Source organism: Helianthus annuus, chromosome 5, assembly GCF_002127325.2.
Source record: "Helianthus annuus cultivar XRQ/B chromosome 5, HanXRQr2.0-SUNRISE, whole genome shotgun sequence".
Classification (NCBI taxonomy): domain Eukaryota; kingdom Viridiplantae; phylum Streptophyta; class Magnoliopsida; order Asterales; family Asteraceae; genus Helianthus; species Helianthus annuus.
The window spans coordinates 24,523,051-24,544,335 of record NC_035437.2 but is presented as its reverse complement, the minus strand read 5'-3'; the positions used below and the strand labels follow the sequence as shown (position 1 = coordinate 24,544,335).

At 33.8% G+C, this 21,285-nt stretch overlaps 3 protein-coding genes across 3 annotated transcripts; all 3 read right to left on the bottom strand.

Moving 5' to 3' along the window:
• Nucleotides 1-8,032: 8,032 nt before the first annotated feature.
• LOC110940181 (protein GLUTAMINE DUMPER 2) lies at nucleotides 8,033-8,714 on the bottom strand. The gene has a single exon (XM_022181738.2). It carries the CDS (start codon nucleotides 8,641-8,643, stop codon nucleotides 8,191-8,193), a length of 453 nt encoding a protein of 150 aa, XP_022037430.1. The 5' UTR covers nucleotides 8,644-8,714; the 3' UTR covers nucleotides 8,033-8,190.
• Nucleotides 8,715-11,762: 3,048 nt separating this feature from the next.
• LOC110940180 (protein GLUTAMINE DUMPER 3) lies at nucleotides 11,763-12,616 on the bottom strand. Its single transcript, XM_022181737.2, has one exon. It carries the CDS (start codon nucleotides 12,551-12,553, stop codon nucleotides 12,131-12,133), a length of 423 nt encoding a protein of 140 aa, XP_022037429.1. The 5' UTR covers nucleotides 12,554-12,616; the 3' UTR covers nucleotides 11,763-12,130.
• Nucleotides 12,617-13,723: 1,107 nt separating this feature from the next.
• LOC110940179 (protein GLUTAMINE DUMPER 2) lies at nucleotides 13,724-14,538 on the bottom strand. Its single transcript, XM_022181736.2, has one exon. The coding sequence runs from the start codon at nucleotides 14,471-14,473 to the stop codon at nucleotides 14,021-14,023; it is 453 nt and encodes a 150-aa protein (XP_022037428.1). The 5' UTR covers nucleotides 14,474-14,538; the 3' UTR covers nucleotides 13,724-14,020.
• Between the last annotated feature and the right edge of the window lie 6,747 nt (nucleotides 14,539-21,285).

The following is a 21,285-nucleotide window of genomic DNA, read 5'->3' as shown; positions in this document are numbered from 1 at the left end:
TTTCTAACATTGGTAATGTAAAAGATAGTGTATTACACGTAGTAGTGTAAATGAAAGTGCAATTGACTATTATTTGTAATGAATTACGGAATTTGACAAAGAAACGACACATATGCACATGTGCATGGATAACTGTTACTCGAAATTTTTTTTTTTTTGAAATTTTTCTTTTATTAACAAAATATAGCGATTTTTTCAAAAAAAATAGTAAAAAAATAAAAAAAAAATTTTCGGTGTTTTTTAGATTTTTTTAGGAATTACTGTTTGTGTTCACACTGGTTCTCGCGGTTCTCGCAATAAGGGGTGGTTCCTAACGGATCTTTGTCATATATATATATGTATATATATATATATATATATATATATATATATATAGGATAGGAGTTGGCCAGAAAGTCCAAATTTCCTAAAAAGTGTAAAAAGTCATAAAACACCGTAATGTCAACCATAAAACACACCAAAAACCCAAAAAATAATATGATGAAGATTACTAAAACATCATGTATGTGGGTTTTGTGTTGTGTTTTAGATGTTAAGGCTCTGATTGTGGAATGACAAATATTATTGTGTTTTATGTTGTTTAGCGTTGTGTGTTTTATATTCATAGTTCTACGATGGTGTGTTTGAAGTTTTTATGGACTATTAGAGTTTGAATATGGTGTTTTAGTAATATTCATTCTATTATTTGTGAGTTTTAGATGTGTTTTATGCCTGAAATTATTGTGTTTTATGACTTTTTACACTTTTTAGGAAAAACACACTTTCCGTAGGATCCCCACTCTATATATATATATATATATATATATATATATATATATATATATATATATATATATATATATATATATATATATATATATATATATATATATATATATATATATATATATAGGATAAGGATCCGTTAGGAACCACCCTTTATTGCGAGAACCGCGAGAACCAATGTGAACACATGGCAAAATTGTAATTAAGTGGCATCTAATAAAAAAACACGTGCTCCTGTTATGTTATTTCCAGCCCATAGCCCCTGTTCACGATCATCTCTTACAATCTAGGGTTTCAATCGAGAGATTGTATACGTTGACGACGACGATCTACGACGGCGACTTATCTTTCCAATTTCATGGCGGCGACATCCACATTTTACGGCGGATTCATTGGGGATGCTGATGATTCTAATCGGGTTGCCCTAATTACAAATGGAATACTCGATTACGAATGGATGAAGAATATATGATCTATGATTACGTTCATACTGCAATAACATCGATTACAATGCGAATTTTGGAGCAAAAATTTCAATTATACAACGAATTTTGGAATATCAGATGGTATGACGAATGGTTTATGGTGTGTTGCCATTGATATGACGAAGACGAACTACAGATGTAATCGGGACGAATACGGGACGAAGACGAACTACTGAGAACTGTTGATGCCTGTGAATTGAGAATTGTTGATGCAAATCGAGTGTCAGACATGATTTTTGTATAAATACACCATCCTGCACATGTGCATAAAAGACGAATATGTGAATGTTAAAAAAAAGGTTAGAAGCTATTGATTATTTAGTATTATTTTTATTTTTTTTAGTAATTAAATCTGAGTTTATGCACAAATGAATCATTATATTAATTGTTTTTGTTAATAATGTAATTGGGATGAAGACGAACTACTAAGAACTGGTGATGCCTGAGAATTGAGAATTGTTGATGTAATTCGAGTGTCGGACGTGATTTTTTGTATAAATACACCATCTTGCACATGTGTAGCACTTTACCATTACCCTATAAATACACAATCCTACACGTGTGCAACACTTTACCATTACCATATACTTATACGGAGTGTTGTGTATTGAATATTCATACGAATATATTCAAGTTCATTCGTATTTACAATCTGATTGGTTATATACGAATCTGCAAGTTACATATTCACATGAATCTAGGTTTTCATTCACAGATCTACATTTTGTTTGTTGCATTGAATCAGTTTGTGACAGATCTACATCAGTTCGCAAGTGATTGTGTTGGTGTGTTGTATGTTTGCGCAATCACTGACTAAGATCAAGTACATTGTTACATAAGCACGAACCCAAATATGATAGAATCAGTTCATTTGCATTTTAGTTCATTCGCAGAAACAAAACTTTCATCTGCTGGAATCAATTTAGTCCATTCGATGGAATCGGTTTATTCGCAGAAATTGGTTTATTCGCTGATCAAGTACATCCGCCGCATAGATTTCACTATCCGCATTATATCTATCCAGTCGCTTAACCTTCCATCTGCAGAAGTTAAATCAATCTGCAGATTTTAACTACATCTGCAGAATTAACGGATCGAATTTAACGGGTCTGGATTAAATTGTTTATTTGCTGCATTAACGTTCATTCGCAGTATTGTTCGTCTGCTTATTAGGAATAAGTACATCCGCATATTAGACTTTATCGGCTCAGATTTAAGTTCATTCGCTCGTAGTTAGGATTTTGTTTAAGCTGATTCATTCACTGAAAAACAAGTATATTCGCTGCTGATTCATTCACTGAAAATCTATCCATTCACAAAACTTTCCATTCGCTCAAACCTGATGTCCATCCGCTGAAAATTTGCTCATGCACATGTGCACATGTGCAGCACTTTACCATTACCCTATAACTACACCATCCTGCGCATGTGCAACACCTTACCATTACCCTATAACCATCACCAATAATCTACATCCTGCATATGTCAGCACGTTACCATTACCCTATAATCATCAACAATAATTTGTTCACAATATCTGTACATAATCATGCACATGTGCATCACGTTACCATTACTCTATAATAATCACCAATAATATGTTTATCATTTATACAACATTCTTACACATCACATTTACCTTATTAAATATCACTTTTTTACCATTTCATTATTCACTTTTTAACATTCTTTTTATATTCAGGAACATTCATACCCAATGAATCTATTACCATTGCTGCTGGAATTCCGGACCCCCCTAATGATGAAACTGATTCTCATTCCGATGATGATAATGATACTGATGAAGATACTTATGATGACTCTGAAGACCCTACATACACAAATGTACATGAACAACCCTTTAGACGTTCATCCAAACGTCATAATGCACCCAACCATCCTAAATTTGATTAAGTTCGTCGTCAAATATTGATCATTTTGTTTTATTATTCGTTTTACATTTAATCTGAACTGTTTACATTCAAGTTGAAACACTCATCTATGTTGAACTTGTTTACAATTAATTTGAAACATCTGTGTTCAATTTGATTATGTTGAATTATTATTTACATTTAATTTTACCTATTTACATTCGATTTGACCTACACATTTACGTTGAACTACTCGATTAAACATCATTTAAACTATGTATTCCGATATTATGATTATAAATTTCCGATGTTTATGATTGCATGAGATACTTTTTTATCACTAATTATTAAACTACATTACTTTAATTACTGAATACCTAACATGTATTATTATTCTAAATAATGCATATGTGCATATGACATATCACTTGAACATAACCTATACCAGTTCATTTCCATCTACATTGCCATCCGTGGATATATTACTAACGTGTTTACCAATTTCAAATTATGCACATGTGCATACAAAAACCTCCTTACCATAGCAAATGTATAAAATATTACCAGTATGTATACATTTTCAAATTATACACTTTAACTCTTTTTGTTCCACCTATTTTTCAGTGTGATAATATTGGCGTCACATTTCATCTACGAAATATCATGTCATTGATTTAAACTTTATTCAAGATACGGGTTCAACAATAATTTGTGGGTTTCTGTTGGACCACGTATGTAACCAAAACCTAGTTAAAATGTTTGGCAAAACTGTCGGTTGTTACAAAGAATAATTACAAGATCAGATTATGATTCAAGTCATGTAAGTGCAGATATGACTGCATCAGTAACCTCTTGTGTTGTGCTACATCCACCAAGATCTTTTGTTCGGTATTTACCCTCGCAGATAATGCGTTTCACTGTAGTTTATAAACGATCTACATAACCAGGAAGCTGAAGATGTCTCAACATCATGGCTGATGAAAGAAGCAGAGCCACTGGGTTTGCTCTCTTTTTCTCAACCATTGATGGTTTCCCAACATTCCCGGCTGATGCACCTTGCTCAAAGATTGCGTACTCTGTGCCAACGTTTCCTGTAAATATGATTGCAAAAACTTTATTACTACAAATCATCGTTGCAAAAAGGGTTAGGGATTTAAATATATGGTTTATGACTATGTACCTCCTGGCATGACTCCCGTACCGCCAATAATACCAGCAGTAGTGTTTGCAAATAGGCTTCCATACAGGTTAGGTGTCACCTGCAACATTTAATCAGTTAACACCCAATTGGAAGAAGAATAATATCCTGTGAGTGTTTTAAAACTAGAACTTACGTACAACTTAAGCATTTACAGAAATCATAAGTAGTTCCGTTATTAATGTAACAATGTATGTATTTTCCTATACCTATATCTGCATATTTACTTGTCCTCCTTTGTATGTCTTTTCCTATATCTACATCTGCATATGGTATAATATATGTGTTTAAATGAATGACACCATCATTTAACATAAAAACTGAAAATAATGCACATGTGCATCCTTACTCAATTGAAACATTAAATATTAAGCAACCTATTCTAACTTTTTTACGCTCGTCCTCGTCCTCTGAAGCATCTCACATTCTTTTCGATCCTTACTCCCTTTATTTTATAATAAATGGAACCTTTTTTTTCGTTTTTTTCCATCGTTGATCTACAATCATAAACAAAATCATACAATTTACCAAACCTACCACATTTTTGCATTCCCACACAATAATGCACATGTGCAAAGAAAATAAAACATGTTATAAAATGTTCATACATACTGATGCATACCTACATTTATAAACTTAATGTGTTTACACAACTTATAATATTAACAAAAAAAGTAATACAATGTTGCACATGTGCATAAACTCTGATTTAATTACCAAACAAATAATAATACTAAATAATCAACATCTTCTAACCTTTTTGTTTAAAATTCACATATTCATCTTCCTTTGCGTCCATTGCGTCCGGCATTCTTAATGACCCTTCATCCCTTGACTTTAATACAAATGTTACCTTTTTTCATTTTTTTTTTCCATTGATGATCTACAATGAACATGTGGAAAAACGTTAAATACCTTACTAACCTATTATGACAAATCATGCGCATCTGCATGTTAACATATTTTGTCAACCTATGCACATGTGCATATCTATATATCACATAACACTACATTATTAACATAATCTAACATTAAATACGCACGTGCATAACTATACATCACACCAAAATACAACTAAATACCTTATTCAATGTCATCTACATCAACATTAACTACCTTATTCACATGTTATTGCACACTACGCACATGTGCATATTGACTTATTATTCCAATCTATGCACATGTGCATAATCACATATTACACAAGAATTACCTTAATAGCCAATTCTGTTAAACATATGATATCAAAATATGCACATGTGCATAGCTATATATCACAAAATACAAAACGAATTTTGAATCGACAAATTATCTATCATATAAAAGTATAAACGGCAAATTATCTATCATATAACAATATAAACGAATTGTATAAACTTGAAAACGGTGTCTCGATTAATATGAAAATATCTATATTACAAATCTATCAACGGTTCCGTTGGCGGCGGCGATTCCGACGGCGACTGATTCCGGCGATACCGTCGTAGTGACACACTAATTTGAATCATATATTCTTATAATAACTGGACGAATTTTGGGAACTAACCTCGATTATATGACGAAATATGAAATATCTGGTGGTAAAATTTCAAATCTGAGATAAAATCTCAATCCAGATGCTTCAATATGGTGAATTGATGATGGTGAAGTGATGAAGTGTTTGAGACGATGATGAAATCGATTGTAATCGATGAATTCTTGATAGATTCAGGTTGAGAATGTTGAGATACTTGGATGTAATCAGAGTTTGGAGAGTGGACATGAAAAATTGTATTAAATGTAATTTAACTTTTGTTTGAAGTCCGATAGTAAATGGAGGTAGGTAAGCGGGGTTTTTTAAAGTTGTTTGGTATTTACAAAATTGCCCCATGTTCACATTGGTTCTCGCGGTTCTCGCAATAAGGGTGGTTCTCGCATGAACCCTACCCTATATATATATATATATATATATATATATATATGGGGGGGCTCATGCGAGAACCACCCTTATTGTGAGAACCTTGAGCACCAATGTGAACACAATCTAAAATAGCTAAAAAAACCTAAAAAAAACTAACCCCCCCTAAAACCTAAACCCCCCACCCCCCACCCCCCCAAAACCTAAACCCCCCTCCCCCACCGCCCAAAAACCTAAACCCAACCCCCCCCCCCCAAGCTAAAATGCTAAAAACTAAACCCCCAAAAAACCTAAAAAAATCTAAAAAATTTTTTTTGAATTTTTTAATATTTTTCATGTTAAAATCGCTACTTTTAGAAGCCAAAATTTTTTTTGGCTTCGAAAAGTAGCGATTTTTTTATAAAAAATATTAAAAAATTCAAAAAAAAATTTTTTTTTGTGATTTTTAGCTATTTTTAGGCATTTTTGTTGTGTTCACATTGGTTCTCGCGGTTCTCACAATAAAAGATGGTTCTCGCATGATCTTCTCCCCATATATATATATATATATATATATATATATATATATATATATATATATATATATATATATATATATAGGGGATGGTTCAAATGAAAACCACTTTTAACGCGAAAACTCGAAAACTAACTAAAAAAAGCCTAAAAAACACACAAAAAAATTTTTTTTTTTTTTTCAATTTTTTTAATAAAAATCGCTAGTTTTTATATATAAAAAAAACTTTTTTTCAAAAAAAAAAAAAAAAAAAAAAATTTGTGTAGTGCACATGTGTAATAATACACATGTGTAGTACACAGACACATGTGCAGTATTACACATGTGCACTACACAAAAAATTTTTTTTTTTTTTTTTTTTTGAAATTTTTTTTTTTTAATAAAAAAACCTGCGAAAATTTGATTGAAAAAAAAATTTTTTTAAAAAAAAATTTTTTGCATGTTTTTTTGGCTTTTTTTAATTAGTTTTCGAGTTTTCGCGTTAACTAGTGGTTTTCATTTGAACCTTCCCCTATATATATATACTAACACATATCAACTATATTACTTTTTAAAACTTTAAAATTCAAGAACCATTTATTGCACCTTCATTCAAAACAAGACATACACCAAAATAATAATAACTAAAACGGGCCTACTTGAGATTTTTACCGATACACTCAGTGGGTTACTTGATTCCCTTCTTGCATGGTGAGGTTATCTTTGGTGTTGTGGGATTGCCTTTCCACAGACTTTCTTGAATGGCAATTGACAAAAATACGACAACCAATCTATTTTTTTTTCGTTTTCATTATAAAATTAATTTTATAGAAATAATTAAAATAACTAAAATTATATCTAGCTCACGAAACTATATATATACATACCTTATGAAATTCCATATATATGTAGCAACCTACATATAATTAAAAAAATGTTTTGCCAAATATCAATAACATAAAAATTAAATAAATAAATTTCTTTCTTTTTTCTTTTTTGTTTACAAGTAGTTTTCTTGTATTTTTTTAAACTTAGAATCAAACTTATGTTTTTACCAAATTGAGATTTATAACCGAAAAAATTACACCATTGGTCCTTGTGGTTTCTACCAAATTTCAATGTAGGGTACTAATAGTTTTTTGTAACAAATTAGAACATCAATACCTAATTTTGCAATAAAAAACTACTAGTACCGGACATTAAAATTTGGAAGAAACCACAAGGACCACGGTGTAATTTTTTTCTTTATAAAACTATCTAACAAATTATGATGGCGAGCAAACTATATTATATAATTTTTAAAAGTTGTGTGCGCCAAAATTATTATATGCGGAAAAATGGAATAGTTTCATTTCCTCAAAAATCAAAATCATTGACAACATGGTACTCTATGATCATCTACCAACGTCCGTACGCTATGTACTATGAGTCCGCAATCCTCAACGGAAAAAAAAACACAAAATTTATTTAAAAAAATAACACTAAGGTTGGTGTTGTGGAGTCTCATCGTTTTGTGTACTCCTCACTTGTTTTTCCTCATCCGTCAAGGAGGATGCGTCCGTCGACACGGTAGAGTCGCTTCTACAACTACAACTACCAAACGACGACGTTCGGCTTGAAGCTGGCGTGGCCAAAAACGTCGGTTTTGCGTCTCCCGCCATTATCACAAGATACTTCTCTTCGAAAACAGGGGTCTCTCTGTGATCACCCTGTTTGGATTCTCCATCTTGGGAACCGTTTCCGGACTCAAGGTCCCCTTCCCGGTCCGCGGATAACTTCCAATACGAGCAAGCGAGAATCAAGAGAGCAAAAGCAATGAGGCCCAACATGGCCGCAAGGCCTCCGAATAGGTACGGGACAGGTGAGTGCCATGGTGACCGTTGTACGGTCACCGATGACGAAGGAGGCATTGAAGAAGTTGCTTGAATTGCCATAGAGGGTTTTGGTTACGTTTGGATTAAGGTGGAAGAGAAAAGGATGGAAGATGATGGTTTAGAGTGGATTAGGAAGTGGTTGTATTTATATACAATAATTGTGGATTTTTTGTATTGTTTTAATTGGAATATATGGCGTCATTTTTTGTTTGCTTTTTTTATATTGGGTAAAATGGAATTGAGATGAGTGCCCGTAAGTGCGTTTGGCTTTCCACTTTTAATCTTTTTCTTTCGAGCACCATGTATATAATACATCATCATTGTTATATAATATGTATATAGTACAATTATATGATATATGTGTATAAAAGTTGTTAAAAGAAAAATAGAGTAGAGAATAAAGAAAGTAATTAGTTAATTGAATAAAATTTTATATTGGTCTTGAATTACGTATGACTCATACCATAACCATAATCGTGATGTCGATTATTGGATAACTATAACCATAATCAATCGGTTATGGTGGTTATGGTTATTCGGTTTTGATGGTTATAGCAGGTTGGTTATTAATGGTTAACCGTGTATTTAGCTTAGCTAAAAATAACTTAATTCTTTTAACATAGAATAAATTGTTATTGTATATTTATATATATTAGTATATTACATAGTATTAAAAAATACATATAATTTATAATATTAATACCATTTATTATCGAATATCCAAATAAAGTGATATGATACATTTAATAAATTTAAATAAACATTCAACCAAAACCACAAAATAATATAAAAAACCCATAAGTACTAAAAATCTTCACTAAAAAACTTAAAATATTAAAAATATGGTGAAAAGTTCTAAATGCTACAAAGATTTATTACATATCGGTTCGGTTCAGTTATGATGGGTATGGAAAAAATGATAACCATAATCGACCCGCTACTTTCGGTTTTCAAAAAAACCATTAACCGACCCACTGGTTTTTTATTTGGTTCGGTTTTTCGGTTCGATTTTGTCGATTAATTCGATTATAGTTCGGTTAATTTGGTTTTTTACACACCCCTGGAATTAACTCTAGTGATTATTTATTTAAAACTGATTATGTATTTAATGTGTGTTTTTCATAGTTTAAGTATAATATTATCCGTTCCTGGAATTAACTCTAGACTTGATGAAGAGATAACTTTTTTGCATAGAAATAATACACAATTTAACGGTTTTGTTTTTTTGTTCTTTTTTTTTTTAATCTCATTTGTTACGTAATTTATATGGCAGACAAGACTATTTTTAGAGGAGCAATATGATTAGCTGTTTATCTTTAATTCCTTCATTTTTGGTATGATTTGTTTATTCTTTTCATCTTTATGGATTCTTCAACATCACAATCAAACAAGAGATTTTAAATTTATAAATATACTTCATTGAAATATTTAAACTCGAAAAAAAACACATAACATTACTTCTCTACAAATACGACGTTGCATGATATTAAGGGGATGTTTGATGTTGCGTTTTCAAAATAGATTATGCATTTTCAAAATAGATTTTGCGTTTTCAAAACTGCGTTTTGAACAAGTATGTAGGTACATGCTTCTCCAAAACTGCGTTTTAAAGGCAGATAATCACTTTTCTTACAAACACTTTTTAGATTATTTATGTTTAACAAACGCAATAATCAAATAATTACTTCAAAACGTAATCACAAACACCCTCTAAATATCAATTAATTAAGCCTTAGCATATATTTTAATATTGTCCAAAATTTGTTATGTAATCTTTGTTAAACTTGCAAGTTTTAAATTTTCTAAATTTATACAAGCTTCTAAATTATATATAGACATATCTTGCAATATTTTATTGATGTACATGTCTTATCATAACGGAAAGTAACAATAATTTGGACAATGCACATAGAAATAGTGATACTAGTAACTTTATCAAAATTTAGCATAAACATGTCATTATTATAAAATCTGAATCTTATAATTACACTATATCTTGAAAAGATACGCTTATTGGATCCACCATATACATGTTTATATCTACGTTCATTTAACGCACGATTGAAAATAAAATTCTTTTGAACCTCCATTATATATAATATAATACATTCACTAATGTAATAGATTTTTTCAGAAGTATGTTCTAGCACCACATTTCCTTGTCCAAGAATAAGAACAATTGAATCGATTCCCACATGAATCATGAATTACAATATTTTGGTGAAATGTATTGGTGAGATTTACCACTTTCCTTTAATTATGATAGTTAGCGAGTGGTGAGACATAAAGAGAACCCTCTAATTTGGGCAGCAAAACCAGTTGCCACAAGGGGGCGTAATCCTAGGGTGCAAACGAGCCAAGCTACTCGTGAGCTACTTAAACTCGGCTCGAAAAAAAAAAAACTCAGATAAGGCGAGTTTAAACGAGCTCGAGCTCGAGCCTAAAAACAAGCTCATTTAGTAAACGAACCCGAGCCTAAGCTTCGCTTATAGAGATCGAGCCGACTCGCGAGCCTAAACGAGCTTTCTGTTTATATATTTTGTATTTATATATTACACATATATTTATATAATAATAATTACCATTTATATAAATATAAAAAATAACTAAATTATATGTCTAATAATAATATTTATAATTAATATAAATTAATTAATAAATACTAAACGAGTCGAGCCCGAGGCGAGCTCGAGCTTGAAACATTATCTTCGAGCCGAGCTCGAGCTTTAGAAATAAAGCTTGAATCGAGCCGAGCTCGAGCTTTCATATGTTAAACGTGCTTGAGCTCGAGCCTGGTCGAGCTCGGGCTCGGCTCGGCTTGTTTGCGCCCCTAGGTTATACATGATGTTCGAAAACCAATCAACTTATAGAACAAATTAAACACCTCAATACTCATACTAAAATACCACCTAAATTCTTTTGAACCTCACTTAAATCCCAGTCATTTTCTTGTTTTTGACATATATTGAAACTTTTTTCCATTGTTATTTTCTCCATTCAAGAAAACTCATGGACCATGACAACTTAGTGATAAACTTGGTCACAACCATCCCAATCAACTCATCTTTTGCTTATTATAAAAGAAAACGTGTACTCTCAGGATTTGTGGTTTTGGTTTACTTTATATTACATTTAAGTTGATATAATTATATTTGCATTTTATTAATGATACAATTATCTTTGCATGATTTAATTTTAAAATTTTAAATTACAAATGAAATAATTCTTTATGTACAATGTACGGAACTTTGCATTTCCGTAAGTTAAACTAATAAAAAGTGAAAAAAAAAACAATAATTAAAAGACAAGTCCCCAATCTACCATGCAACAAACAATCACAACTACCTGATTAACTAAGGGCCTACTAATTCTACACCACCCCAAATTCAAATACGCTCCGTTTAAAGAGGCTACGACGTAAACTCTAACCTTCAAACAATAGTCTTATAACGACCGTTTAAAAAAAAGCGTACGTTAGATTGTAAGTGACATGTGTATAACAGGCCCCGTTAACCAAACCGATCATTTAATCAAGGGAGTTGATCCCTTATGGATGATCACTACTCCGCTCTTTCTCTTTCTCCTCCTCCTCTAACGATTTCTCCGTCGAGTTACTCCGGCAATTACAAGTACACCCTCCAAATGACGACGCTATGGTTGAAACCGGAGTTGCCAAAAAAGTTGGTGTATCTTTCCCCGCCATGATCACAACATACTTCTCTTCGAGAACTATGATTTGATCGCGATTATCGGGTTTGGAATCTCCAGCCTCGAGGTCTCTATCTCGGTCCCCATCGTTCTCGATATCGCCGTCAAGATTTCCATAGGAGCATGCCAACATCAAGAGAGCTAAAGCAATTAGACCCAACAACACCGCGAGTGCTCCGAAGAAGTATGGCACCGGCGTGTGCCATGGCGACAGCCGGAAGGCCTTTGGCGACGGCGGAGCCACGGTGGCAGTTGCTTTCATGATGGTTTATTGTGCTTTTGTTTAAAGATGAATAATGAGGGATGATGAGGAAGTGTGTTTCATGTCATGGAATTTATAGACGTTACTTTAAGTTTTATTTATTTTATTATTAATATGAATTACGTGTAAGAATAGAGTGAATAGTTCGAAGGCTTGTGTTTGTGTTGGATTGGAATTTTAATATTTTATTCTTTGTCATGAATCATATCTTATGGTTAATGGAATATATAGTGTGATTCTTGTAGGTAAAAGAAATAAAAATTCTTTTAGTGGGTATCACTGTTCATTTTTTAATGACCATTCGGAAAGCAATAAGAACGACATCCAAATCAGATGAATTGAGAGTATTTATTATGTAATCCTAGGAACTTTTTTAACATAAAATATTTAAATCGATCACTAATACATACTTTTATCCACTAGTAACTCATACCCAAAAATAATTAACTTGTTTTAAAGCTCGTTGATTGGCTTGGAGCGCTTATCAAACAATTAAGGTTTAATTTTTTTTTTGTTTTTTTTAAATATTGGTATATATTAGAAATCATCAAATAAAATATTTATATCGATCACTCATACATATTTGTATCCACTAATAACTCATACCCAAAAAAAATAACTAACTTATTTAAAGTTCGTTGATTGGTTTGGAGCGCTTATCTGATATTTAGGATAATTTATGTAATAGAGTAAAAACAAACGTTGTCTTAAAAAAAAGATAATAAAACAGTTAAGGTTTTAAATATTGATGGGTGATATATTAGAAATCATCGATAGAGTCATGGGCATGCAAACATTCAGTTTTGCTTCTTTTTTTAAAAAAAAAAAAAAAATCAGACAGAACATATAGTTTTTTCAAGCTCTTCGATAATTCTTTTTTAATCACCGACTAAAAGATGTTAACAAGATTTTGGGTAAGAGTTTTTTTCAGTTTTGCCGGCCGGTTTTAATAAAGTTTATCTTTAAAAAAAAAGATCCGTACCAGAAATTGTGAGAAATCTTCATTGATTTTAAAAATAAATTACATTCATATGTATTTATCTTAGGTTTTAAATATAAACCGAGAACATACGATTCCAAACATCAACTTAAAGTAAAGTACTCAATATGCTCGTTTTTATGCTAATCTTATAGTTGTTACTTAAGTATTATAATTAGTAAAAAAAAGTATAAATCAAATTCGATAACACTATTCTCAATAGCATGTTCCTTTCCATTAATGCTAGATCGTTAAAATCATAATCCAATACATATTTGGTTTGACCTTTCCCAAAAGTCAACGGAAATGGAATTGCTTCTTTCTCATCCTCAAATTCTTTTATGTACATTCCCTATAGTAAACTTAGAACATAGTATATAAATTCCTATGATCACATACAAAAGTCCTCTTCCTATCTAACCATGTAACGCGAAATCATCGATACACGATCAAGCAACAAAGTTGACACCCATGATCTTGTTTAAACATTAAGGTTGTTGATCACTACTCCCCTCTTTCTCCTTTTCATTCTCCTCCATCATTTCCTCTTCGGAATTCGATGTTTTCTCCTTGGAGTTGCTGTGACAACTGCAACAAGTGAACGAAGAGGCCCTGCTAGAAACCGGTGTTGCTAGAAACGTAGGTTTCGCCTCTCCGGCCATGATTACAAGAAACTTCTCTTCAAAAACAAGTGGTGATTCTTTATTATCGTTGTCGGGTTTTGAGACACCACTCTCAAGGTCTTGTTCGCCTTCATCGCTGTTCTCTTGATGCCCCGCGTACTTGGAGTAGGAGCACGCGAGGATCAAGAGAGCAAAAGCAATGAGGCTCAGCATGGCGGCTAGGCCGCCAAAGAGGTATGGCACTGGTGAGTGCCACGGTGACCGGTGAACAATCACCGGTGACGAGGGGGTAGTAGAAGAAGTGGTGTGTAGAGACATAAATGGTTATTTTTGTAGGGAAATACAAAAGAAGTTAATGAAGTGTGTTTTTTAGTTTTAATACGGGATGAGCGGATGTTGTTATGTGAGGTGGTATTTATAGGTAGGAAAATTAATGGAATATTTTCTTCATTTCGAGTGAAATGTATATGGCGTCATCAGTCATTTCAGGGGCCCACATCTTTCACATTATGGTTTCAATGGACCATTGTATATTCCACTACAACAAACTTTTGAGATAGAAACACTTATGTTTGAGAAGAATACATTAGTTTAGTTAAATCTAAAATTTATTTTAACAAAGTGTGAGTGAGTAATGTGGGATAGAAACATTTATGTTTGAGAAGGATATACATTAGTTTATTTTAAATCTATAATTTATTTTAACAAAGTGTATCATCGATTATAGAGTGAGTAATGTTTTAGTTAGTGTGTGATTTCTTGATACAAACACTACACGAAAATAAAATGGTTTTAGGTGATTCACATGAACGGTTTATTAAATACGTCAACTTAAACATGACATATTTAATAAATGAGTCAACCCTGAACACGGTCTGTAAAATATATAGGTTTACATGTTATCCGTTTAAGACGGGGGCCGTTCCAATAATAATGACAAATGATGACATTGTGTCAACGATGACGACGATGGTGGTGTTAAAATGTGTTAAAATATCCTATATATTTCATATAATTCAGTGTAAATGTTTTCCTTTTTTACATTTCTAACCGTTGCCTTTTATTCTTGTTTGTGTTTGAGGTTTGAGCCGGTTTGCTTTGGGCTCATTATCTCCTCTATTGGGCTGGTCCATGTTCGCTTTGGGCTTAAGGGTTTCGTAATGACCCGGCTATATAATGTGCCTCCTTGGGATTCTGGCCACACCGTCTCACACTGCTCCTTCTCGAATACTTGTGCTCCTCCTCTCTTTCCCTCACACGTTCATTCGTGAGGCTGTTTGATTGTTCTTTGTTAACCTTTTGGTTGTATATGTTCACCAGTCAATCTGTGATGACTGGCTGATTTCCTTGTACTGTTTTTGAGAAAGAAGTTGAATAAATTTATTTTTCATTTTTGGTTGATTCGATCCCTGAAGTTCTGACATGGTATCAGAGTTCCAAGGTTAAATTGGTGCTCTGGTGTTCTTCCACTGCAATCTCCGGTGCTTGATTTTCCGAGTATCGGTCCAAGGACTCTGATCTAGGGTTGTGACGGTGGTGCTTGAAGTCTTGGTGGTCCTGTGGTCCGCTGACTTTCTTTCTGACTATTTCTTGCTTGTGATTGCTGAGCCGCCGCTGGAAGTACGAAACCCTAACTTTAGGGTTTTGTTCGCATCTGGTCATCTTGAAGGATTTCTCGTTGGTCCCTTTTAGGGCAAACCAACAGATCTGGTCTTCTGTCTTCTGATCAAGGTCTTGTAACCCTAAGTGAAGGTTACTAGCCTTGATGCTTTGGTTTTTGCACGCACTCCCTGTGAGATCGTGTAACACCTCGTAAAATGGTGTCCAATAATGTGTTGACATGTATAATAAACCCTAATAAAATCAAACGTTGACTATGAGAGACTAATTTCGTCAAAATCAAAAACCTTGAATATAGAAGGACTGAAAATGTCAACATGCTTAAAATAGGCCTCTGAGTGACTTTATACGATGTCCGTATTCTCAAATGAGCCACTTGTTGGACGAGAGGAGCCGTTTGCGTAATTATGTGAAAGTTTGCGCGTCGATGGGTTAAAAGTGTCAACATGTTAATTCTTACATCTGAGTGACTTTTTAACAAATCGAGAGCTTAATAATGTTTGATTATATTATCGGGAATGCCTAATATTGGTCATTCAAGGCTTTTATGCCAATAAGTGAAGTTACGCGCAAGTTTGCGGGTTAGAGGGGTTAAAAGCGTCAACATGTTTAATTATACCTATGAATGACCTTTTAACGAACCCGAAGCATTAAGATATGCAATCATACGCTTGGGAATGAATATTAGGGGCCAAGGAAGGCTTTCATGTCGTTAAACGATATTACGCACACCTTTGTGCGTTAAAAGGACTAAAAACGTCAACTAGCGAAACTACACCATAAAATGACCTTTTATCGAACCCGGGGCTTCATAATGTTCGATTATACTCTCAAGAATAAGTGATAACAATTTCACGAGGTTTCAATACCGTTATGCGTTGTTTATGCAAATTCCCAAGAATAAGGGTTAAAAGCGTCAACGAGATGAAACTAGTGTTTTCGATGATCGTTTAACGAAACCGGACCTAACGGGGTTTGGTTATACTTCCTAGATCACTTACATATTAACTTGAAGGGCCAAAAGTGCCGAATATGAAAGTTATAATGGGTTTAAAGGTGCAGGGACCAAACTTGCCAACATTTAAACTTGTTTTGCTGAAACCTTAGGGGGTCGCGCTGCGCGACAGCCCCCCTCCCTCTCGATCGCTCGACGCGAGCACACCATCTGGACAGAAAGAGTTTGGCAGCTGCAGGTTCTTCTTCCTTGTTCACCACTCATGTTCCAAAACCATTTTAATCAATTCTAGGGACCATTAGATGGTTTTAAATCCTAGTTTACACATGTTGTAATCTTGGTTAATCCTTGGGGAGCACACTAATACTTGGCATGATCCAAGGTAGGGGCGTTCAAATCGCTCGCCGCTCGTCGCTCGCTCGACGCTCGTTCGGAAATTGCTCGGAAAATGCTCGTTCGATTTGACGCTCGGTTGTAAACGAGCCGCTCTGCTCGGTTCGGTTTGTAAACGAGCCAAGCATGAGCAAAGGTCTGCTCGGCTCGGCTCGGCTCGGCTCGAATTATTATTTTAATTAGTATGTACATATACATATACATATACATATACATATACATATACATATACATAGACATAGACATAGACATAGACATAGACATAGACATAGACATAGACATAGACATAGACATAGGCATAGGCATAGGCATAGGCATAGGCATAGACATAGACATATACATATACACACACATCTATAAACATGTATATACACATATATATACACAAAAATAAATTATACATATATATACGCACATACACCTATATATACACACACACACTTACACATACATATATACTTAAATATAAATTAAATTTATATTTATAGTTTTATATGTACCAATCTATTAGATTTTGGTAAACTATATACAAATTTACAACTATGTCTATACGTACTAGCCCAACTACGCCAATAAAAAATTAAAATCAAAACTAAAAGTTAAACCCTAAACCGATAAACGACAGTCTGTTCATCGACTCAATGTTTCATGTCGTTACCCTAAGTCCATCGTCTCCTGCTCTCAATGTAATTGTTTGTGCAATATGATCATCGCCTCGTCAGCCACAACATTGTTATTTATAAGAACAATATTATGCCATGAAATTTGCGTCTTTTTAAAGACATAAAAACTTGAGACCCAACATTGTCACTATCTCTCTCAGCAAATTTAAATTAGACAACACGGTTGTCCAAACCGCTCGAACTTCGCTCGACGCTCGCTCGAAATTTTTACTGCTCGAAAAATGCTCGTTTGATTTGATGCTCGGTTTTAAATGAGCCGCTCCGCTCGGTTCGGTTTGAAAACGAGCCAAGCACGAGCAAAGGTCCGCTCGGTTCGGCTCGGCTCGTGAACAGCCCTAATCCAAGGGTGTGATGTTTTACTATAAATAGGTGTGAGTTCCTTGTTTAAAACTTGCACCTTTCCTTCTCTTCTTCTCCTCTCAAATTCTGGAGGTTCCTGGTCATAAGGAAGCTCATTCTTTAGTAGAAAAGATTGCTAGGACCCTTTGTAAGTGTCTTAGCCCCCTCTTTAGTTCTTTTTCTTAATTAAAAACCGAAAAGTCAAAGTTACGTAAAATAGCTTTGACTCTCGGTTTAAACTCTAATGGTCCAGCTATTGTTCGAGGAGAATATGGCTATGTGACCATAATTAGGTAGGTGTTAATCCCTTATAAGGGCACCTCCTAATTATCACGTTTACTTAGTTAATTGTCGGGTCAAAGTAACTAGTCAAAAAGTCAAACTAGTCAGATTTGTAATTAATAATGAAAACTAATAATGGAGAGGTTATAAATTATATTTTATCACTTAAAATAAAATATTTTAAACATTCAAGGTTGTCCAAAATCTTAGAATCACGTAAACATCTTAAATATCGTCAATTATCGACTTTTTACGCTAATTAGGTGCATAGTATGGTTTAAAACCATAATTAGCACCCAAGACTTGTTACCTTCTGAATTTATAAATAATTTTTAATACTTTTACAGTAGGTATGGGTCGTGAACTCAGACTTCCAATTCTGTCCTTATAATCATATGTGAAATGACCAAAATACCCTTTCGGGGCATAGTTTGACCATAAATGGTAAACCACACATATGAATGATATCCTACTGCTTTAACATCATAAAATAAATATTTTTACTGAATGTTTTAGACCAGAATATCAGTTTACTATAAAACCTCTTTTGTAAATATTAAAATGACCAAAATGCCCCTACGGGACTTAATTTGGTTTTAAATAATTTCTGGGCATATATTTTAACATCCTACAGATGTATTAACATATTTTAAGCATAATAACATAAGGGACTTGTATATGGTTCATCTGGTTGCCCGTTATGCATTTACGCATTCGGATCGGTTTATGTATCTAGTTTACGTAAGTTTGCCGAAACGGGTTTAACCTTATCGTTTATACTTCAAAATCCAGAATGTATTTAGTTTACTCATATTATACAAGTCTTCATACTTGTTGGGTGTAAATAACATTCTAATCCGGTCATCGCTTAATCTAGAGTATCGTACCGCTTTAGATACTTTAAGCTCCCGGTTTAAGTCTACGACTTAAATAAGACCGTTAGCATTCTGAATTGGTTATATATTACCATCACTCCAGACTAGAGCCACCCGGTAAAAAGCTACCTGCATTTAGATAGATTGCATACGACTGAGTTATTTGCTGTGAATCAAGTATTAGCTCAGGTAAATACTTTTAACTTATTTTCCCTTATACAGGCTTGGGATACGGTATTATAATAATACCGCTTGGTCAGGTATGAAATAATTTAATCGGATTGTGATTAATAAACTTGCATAACCCGTTTTAATATGTTCTGTTTGATAACATAAACATTGGGGGTTAATACGACCATGTCCTGGATATCCTCGGCTCATTTCATTTGAAAATGGCCACGATATATGCACGGGGTGTAGGCATACACCTGACATATGCAAATGCTAAATAACCCACATGTTGGGGATAACTCCTTCGTGGGTTTTATAAGTGGTGAGTCGGTTAATCATGATCGGCTTCCAAACCGGCCCCATATGTATGACAAACATGTAAAACTGTATACAAGATTTTATTAAAGATTGTCCCAAGTTATAAATGGTTTCGTGCCTTGTGCGCCTAAATCAATTTTCATAAACTCTTTTCCAAAGAGTCAGTTAATTGTATTTACCAGTGAAAACTGACGTATTTTCCAAAGACTAAGTGACAGGTACTACTCGTAATAGGCTGGGAGATTGCTCGGTGTCGAAATAGAGGATCTTGCAAATCCTTAAAGATGCCTTAAAGTCTGCTAAACTTCATTTTATACATTCTGTAAAGATCCACCTGTGGATTTGATATTACAGGCTCGTCTATAATAAATACTTTGATATTTTCAGACATTTGGGTTTGTAATAATATTTTATATTCCCAAGACTTCCGTTGTGCTATTCTGTGTATATTTGACCATGATGATATCAACTACGTCACGATACTCCCCACCGGGCCCACCGGTAATATGTGGAAATATCGGGGTGTGACAGGTTGGTATTAGAGCCAACGTTTGAGTGAATTAAACACTAGTCCTTAGTGTTTGATCTCAAATGACACAGTAGCATATTCCTTAGACCTTTTGAGTCTAGACTTAACATAGGAATGCTCTCATCCCTATTAAGTAAACATTGTTTTCGATTTTATGAATATTGAATAGGTCGCCAAGCAAGGAAGCCGTTGATGGAGATTCTCCTCATCTGAAGCCAAGGAATGTTAAGCTTTGTAAAATAGTTAGAATAAGCGTGCGGCCGGTTTGGAGGAAAGACCTTTATGGACTCATTCCTAAAACCAGATCTATTGAATTGTATTCAGACTTCGAAGTCCATACCGGAGGTCCCTAAGGCTCAAAAGTTTGAAGTCTGTGCCAGTGGATTCCATATCAGGTGGTCCCTGAGGCTCCTGTATTGAAAATAATACCAATGGATCCTAATGATCCCTATTTCTTACCTCCAAGTTTTGAATTCCCAGATTTGGATTGTATCAGTCAAAACCCAATCCGTGATCCATATTAGTCTTTAACCATGGAATTCTTAAATTCTACTTCTATAAAGGATCCTGATTGGAATACTTACATTCACTAAGGTCTTCAGTGTCCCTACTGTATATGAAGCCGTTAGAGAATCCTTCTTTCATAATATTCATTATCCTTTAAGTCCCTATAGGGACCTATCTCTTTTATATAGTCCCTGTGTGGACATACCTTTCAACTTAAGACCCTGCATGGGCATTTGCTATTTAGTCCCTTCATGGACATTATATTTCAATAAAGTCCCTTAGTGGGCACGCTATTTTAATATAGTCCTTTGACGGACGTATGATTTTACCGAAATCCCTTTGTGGATACACTATTTTAAAATAGTCCCTTCGTGGACTTAGTATTTCAATATAGTCCTTTCATGGACATTATACTCCATCATAGTCCTTTCATGGGCATATTATTTTATTAAAAATCT

Coding starts and splice junctions, on each gene's coding strand:
- LOC110940181 (XM_022181738.2), bottom strand. CDS start 8,643: ATGGCAATTCAAGCAACTTCTTCAATGCCTCCTTCGTCATCGGTGACC.
- LOC110940180 (XM_022181737.2), bottom strand. CDS start 12,553: ATGAAAGCAACTGCCACCGTGGCTCCGCCGTCGCCAAAGGCCTTCCGG.
- LOC110940179 (XM_022181736.2), bottom strand. CDS start 14,473: ATGTCTCTACACACCACTTCTTCTACTACCCCCTCGTCACCGGTGATT.